Source organism: Pollicipes pollicipes, unplaced genomic scaffold (genome assembly GCF_011947565.3).
Source record: "Pollicipes pollicipes isolate AB1234 unplaced genomic scaffold, Ppol_2.1 Scaffold_4881;HRSCAF=5763_pilon_pilon_pilon, whole genome shotgun sequence".
In the NCBI taxonomy this organism is placed as follows: domain Eukaryota; kingdom Metazoa; phylum Arthropoda; class Thecostraca; order Pollicipedomorpha; family Pollicipedidae; genus Pollicipes; species Pollicipes pollicipes.
The window spans coordinates 29,863,396-29,868,672 of NW_023596576.1; the positions used below are offsets into that span (position 1 = coordinate 29,863,396).

The 5,277-nt window shown below is 60.6% G+C and overlaps 1 protein-coding gene across 1 annotated transcript in view; it reads left to right on the forward strand.

Moving 5' to 3' along the window:
* dysc (whirlin protein dyschronic) overlaps nucleotides 1–4,388 on the forward strand; it is a 54,598-nt gene extending 50,210 nt beyond the window's left edge. The window contains exons 15-18 of the mRNA XM_037223341.1: nucleotides 31–183; nucleotides 554–700; nucleotides 2,707–2,785; nucleotides 3,151–4,388. Coding sequence (XP_037079236.1) covers nucleotides 31–183; nucleotides 554–700; nucleotides 2,707–2,785; nucleotides 3,151–3,293 — 522 coding nt within the window. The 3' untranslated portion in view covers nucleotides 3,294–4,388. The remainder of the gene's footprint in view (nucleotides 1–30; nucleotides 184–553; nucleotides 701–2,706; nucleotides 2,786–3,150) is intronic.
* The last annotated feature ends 889 nt before the right edge of the window (nucleotides 4,389–5,277 follow it).

Consider the following 5,277-nt stretch of genomic DNA (forward strand, 5'->3'; position numbering starts at 1 on the left):
GTGAGCCGCCGGCGCCCGGCTCCGTTTCAGCCGGCCGGGCTGACGGGCGCGGCCGCGCTGTTCCCGGGACTGGCACGGCTGACGGAGCGGGGCCGGCCCGCTCCCATGACCCCCGACCCTTTGTTCGACCAGAGCTTCACCGAACTGGCCAGACTGCGGCCGGCCAGCGCGCAACCGGAATTGGTAAGCGCCGCAGGAAGGGAAGCGCGTCCGATCAGACGGCCCACTGACGCGCGTTTTGTAGCCTGAGGGAGGTGTGCGCTGTCCTCGCCGTCAGACAGATTGCTGACAATGCGCCGTTTTCAATGCCCTGACAATGTGCTGTGGCGAAGTGTGTGCATGCGGTACCTGCTGAAACGCTGTCATCAGGGCTGGAGTGCTTGCATATTTACATGTGATATCAAAAAGCAAGCATGATTTTGCCACATTATGCAAACGGCAATCTGGATAGATGCATGGATAAATAGTGGAACCAGTGTTCTGAAGACGGGCATAAATGACACAAATCATGACACTTCCAGCGTCAGAAATGGTGCCCGTGCTATGCCAGCAGCTGGACCCATACCCGGCGAGCCCCATATTGGAGGATCCCGAGGGCAACATCAAAATCACCGTGCCGAAGAGCAAGCCGCTGCTGGGTATTGTCATCGAGGGCGGCGCCAACACGTCCCAGCCGCTGCCGCGCATCGTCAACATACAGGTCAGCGGCCGGACCCGCCGCGAGACGTCAACATACAGGTCAGCGGCCGGACCCGCCGCGAGACGTCAACATACAGGTCAGCGGCCGGACCCGCCGCGAGACGTCAACATACAGGTCAGCGGCCGGACCCGCCGCGAGACGCCAACATACAGGTCAGCAGCCGGACCCGCCGCGAGACGTCAACATACAGGTCAGCGGCCGGACCCGCCGCGAGACGTCAACATACAGGTCAGCGGCCGGACCCGCCGCGAGACGTCAACATACAGGTCAGCGGCCGGACCCGCCCGCGAGACGTCAACATACAGGTCAGCGGCCGGACCCGCCGCGAGACGTCAACATACAGGTCAGCGGCCGGACCCGCCGCGAGACGCCAACATACAGGTCAGCAGCCGGACCCGCCGCGAGACGCCAACATACAGGTCAGCGGCCGGACCCGCCGCGAGACGTCAACATACAGGTCAGCGGCCGGACCCGCCGCGAGACGTCAACATACAGGTCAGCGGCCGGACCCGCCGCGAGACGTCAACATACAGGTCAGCGGCCGGACCCGCCGCGAGACGTCAACATACAGGTCAGCGGCCGGACCCGCCGCGAGACGCCAACATACAGGTCAGCAGCCGGACCCGCCGCGAGACGTCAACATACAGGTCAGCGGCCGGACCCGCCGCGAGACGTCAACATACAGGTCAGCGGCCGGACCCGCCGCGAGACGTCAACATACAGGTCAGCGGCCGGACCCGCCGCGAGACGCCAACATACAGGTCAGCAGCCGGACCCGCCGCGAGACGCCAACATACAGGTCAGCGGCCGGACCCGCCGCGAGACGTCAACATACAGGTCAGCAGCCGGACCCGCCGCGAGACGTCAACATACAGGTCAGCAGCCGGACCCGCCGCGAGACGCCAACATACAGGTCAGCAGCCGGACCCGCCGCGAGACGTCAACATACAGGTCAGCAGCCGGACCCGCCGCGAGACGTCAACATACAGGTCAGCGGCCGGACCCGCCGCGAGACGTCAACATACAGGTCAGCGGCCGGACCCGCCGCGAGACGTCAACATACAGGTCAGCAGCCGGACCCGCCGCGAGACGTCAACATACAGGTCAGCGGCCGGACCCGCCGCGAGACGTTCCAGCTGCGTCGACGAGACCGCCGGCAGATAACTGCGTGCTTGGGAGAAAACGGCGTTAACTGGGCATGTCGCAAGAGAATGTTGGGACAAAGTCATCCGACCGTTTTGGGTCAAATCAGATAACAGAGTGCGCGTCGTGCGCGGCGTGCCGTGTCAATCCCGGGCGTGAAGTGAACACCGGCATGACGTTCACCACCCGAAACCAAAAGCCAGGTGTGCTGTGTTTTCATTTACGTGTAAAATTACACGTAATCCAATGGTGAATAATTTTATGTACAGAAAGTAGAAATTGCTTGGTCCTTCTCCAAAATAAGCTGCCGGTGACAGAGCTACGTCACCCGAATTCAGCAGATGCCTGACACATACGACTGCGAAGACGGGAGAACGAATAGAGCCGACTGTCATGTGAATCGCCTTACGGCACGCAGAATCCTGTAGGTCATGAATACGCTTATCTTAACAGGTCGTTAGCGAGATGGTTCCAGCGCTTGTGGTTCAACGTTGCCAGGCTTAGCTACGATCGCCTTCTACCGATGTTTGGGAGACAGTGAGCCCGGCGGATGATGCCCATCTGAACACCATTCCCCCACTTACACCCGCATGATGACTGGTGCGCAGTTTTGGGAGACAGTGAGCCCGGCGGATGATGCCCATCTGAACACCATTCCCCCCTTACACCCGCATGATGACTGGTGCGCAGCTAGCATTCTGACGGCGCCTATCCGCTGCAGCCTTACGGGTCGGCGTTCAGTGCCGGTGGTCTGATGGTGGGCCAGGTTCTGACGGTGCCTATCCGCTGCAGCCTTACGGATCGGCGTTCAGTGCCGGTGGTCTGATGGTGGGCCAGGTTCTGACGGTGCCTATCCACTGCAGCCTTATGGGTCGGCGTTCAGTGCCGGTGGTCTGATGGTTGGTCAAGTCATCAAATCCGTGGACGGCAAAAAGCTGGTCGGTACGTCAAATGACTTCAGTGTGAATTTTAAAGATGGAGCTAGACGTGCAGCGGACCCTGGGGAGTGTTGACACAATTAAATCGACATGGTGTGCGTGGTTGCAATTCTTGGTATACTTGGGGTAATGTGCTTGCATGTTTAAGATCCTTGACGGCTTTCCTTCTTGAACAATGTGCACGTTATCACATACACTGAGCTGTCGAACCGCACGACGCCCTGGAAGTCATACGCCATGTGCTCACGTCGTAACGCCGTCACACCGTCGTCGCCGCCGCCGTCCACCTGACTCACGCCTGAGCTGGCCAGCTGCCGTAATGTGCCGACGGTGCCCGAGCGGTGCGTTGATGGCGCCCCGACTTCGCAGGCGTGAATCATCAGCGCGCGGCGCAGGTTATCGCGGAGGCTTACGCCAACAAGAGCAAGCCCGACATCGAGTTCGTGGTACGCGAGCTGAAGCGAAGCGCCTTCAACGTCAAGCACTGCGCGCCCGACGTGACGCCTGACTAGTAGGGCCATCTCTCGCCGTCTAGACCAACTGCGCCGCCCGGTGCTGCCACCTGTGACCGTCAGATCGCACTGTCCAGCGCCTCGCAGTGTTCGCCGCAGCCTTGCCGCCCCCGAGCCGTCGTTCTTGTCGCGCCTTTCGGTTGCCGCGTCAGCAGCCAGTGTCCGTATCTAGTTCCTCGACTGCAGCTGCGCTCACCTACGGTCTGTCGGGTTCGCTGCGCGCCCGCGGTTTCCGAGCCGCGTCTCCATCTATATCTCCTCCGGATAGCCGGCGGCGGCTGTGTGTCTGAGCGGCCTGCCGCCGCCGGCGGACGGTTGCTCGCTTCGCCGCACTGGCTCGCCGGCGGTGCTGCTACCCGGCCACTGGGTGCTGCGGGGGGCGGCTGGGACGCTATCATGCATATCACGCGCGCGAGGCTGGGTCGGCGGGCCGCCCGCGTATTCTGTGTCGTGGCGTGTCGTATCGTCGTGTCGGTGAAGCGCCTTTAGGGTCAGATCTCAGCGAATGATGTGCGTGCAATGGTGGCTGCATTCCATGTGATGTGTGCACGCACGTGTACTTTGTATTTTGTTATAACTGTGGCTTGTAGAGTGCTTCTTCATTCCCGACCACCGAAGCAATAACGTGAGCTAAAATGTAATGTTCTGCGTTGGCGTCGTTCCGTACACCTAGCACGTGTGAGCACGTTTCGATACGTTTTGCACCGGGGCTTGATCATGTGCAGCACTCGCACTGGAAGCCACGGCGGCTGACCTGCCCCGGACCTGAGGCCTGCCCGGGATCATCAGCTGGCCTGCCCGGGACCATCAGCTGGCCTTCCCGGGACCATCAGCTGACCTGCCCGGACCTGAGGCCTGCCCGGGACCATCAGCTGGCCTGCCCCGGACCACCAGCTGGCTGTGCGTGCTCCCGTGCCGCCTCTCACCGCACTGCCCCGCCCAGCCAGATGACCACCGCCGTGTGTCTGGGCCGTCGCCGGAATCGCGTGTTCAGATCGTCTTTTGGCGCGTGATGTGCCGTTGTGTAACGTACGCGTGGGGGCTCGCGCGTGCCCCGCCCATTGCGACCCAGCTCCACAGTAATAAAACTGCAAACCTGTGACCCGTAGGTGTCACGCGGTGAGGTGAGTTTCGGGCCGTGGGCAAACGACATCTACTTCAGGGGCTTTTAGCGCGGATGCCCACCGGAAAATCGATCTTCAGAGCGAAGCAGGCACTGCTTACGGACCTTGCAGAACGTTCTCCTCAATACCGACAGCGCAAGACAGCAGACTGAGGGAGCGAGAACAAGGCGAACCCGGATGGTCTCGGAGACCCCGACGGCCTCCGCTCCGGTCTGTGCGATACGGGCCGTGTTGGAGCCTGCGCCCGGCAGAGCTTGCGCCCTTGACAACCCGTAGTCTCATGCAACGTAACCTGCGCACTGAGACGACTCGCAGCGCCCAGGGTCCGGGCAAGACAAACTCGGGAGGAGCTTCATAGCTTTTATTCATCGCCCATTTGGGACCACAACAGCTTGCCTTCGACTTGCAGCGACGCAGTCCCACATGTTTTTAGTCAGCGCTGTTTCAGGGGCCAGGGCAAAGCAGTCGGGCTTCAATCTCGCGACACCCCAGCAAAATATAAATACGCGACATAAATAGCTACCAGCCGTGGGTGATAAAAAATTAGCAGCGTTAGCCATCTGTAAGCACATTGTGAGTATTACAGGAACAGAGACGAACATCAAAGCGCCGACTGGCTGTTAGTGCGACAACAAGCAAACATTGCACGGTTACTAGAAATCCAACAGCTAGTCCCATCACAGTCTTTGGTGTGAGTTGTTAATACTGGTCACTTTACAATACAGAGAAAGCACGGTCATTGTTCGAAAGGCACGCGAAGGGGCGGTACGTCATTCTGACCAGGAATGCCTGCGTTCCAGTACGTGAGCAGTCCGATGAACGAGCGGCGAGCACGCATCGTCATCGGGGGGGGGGGGGGG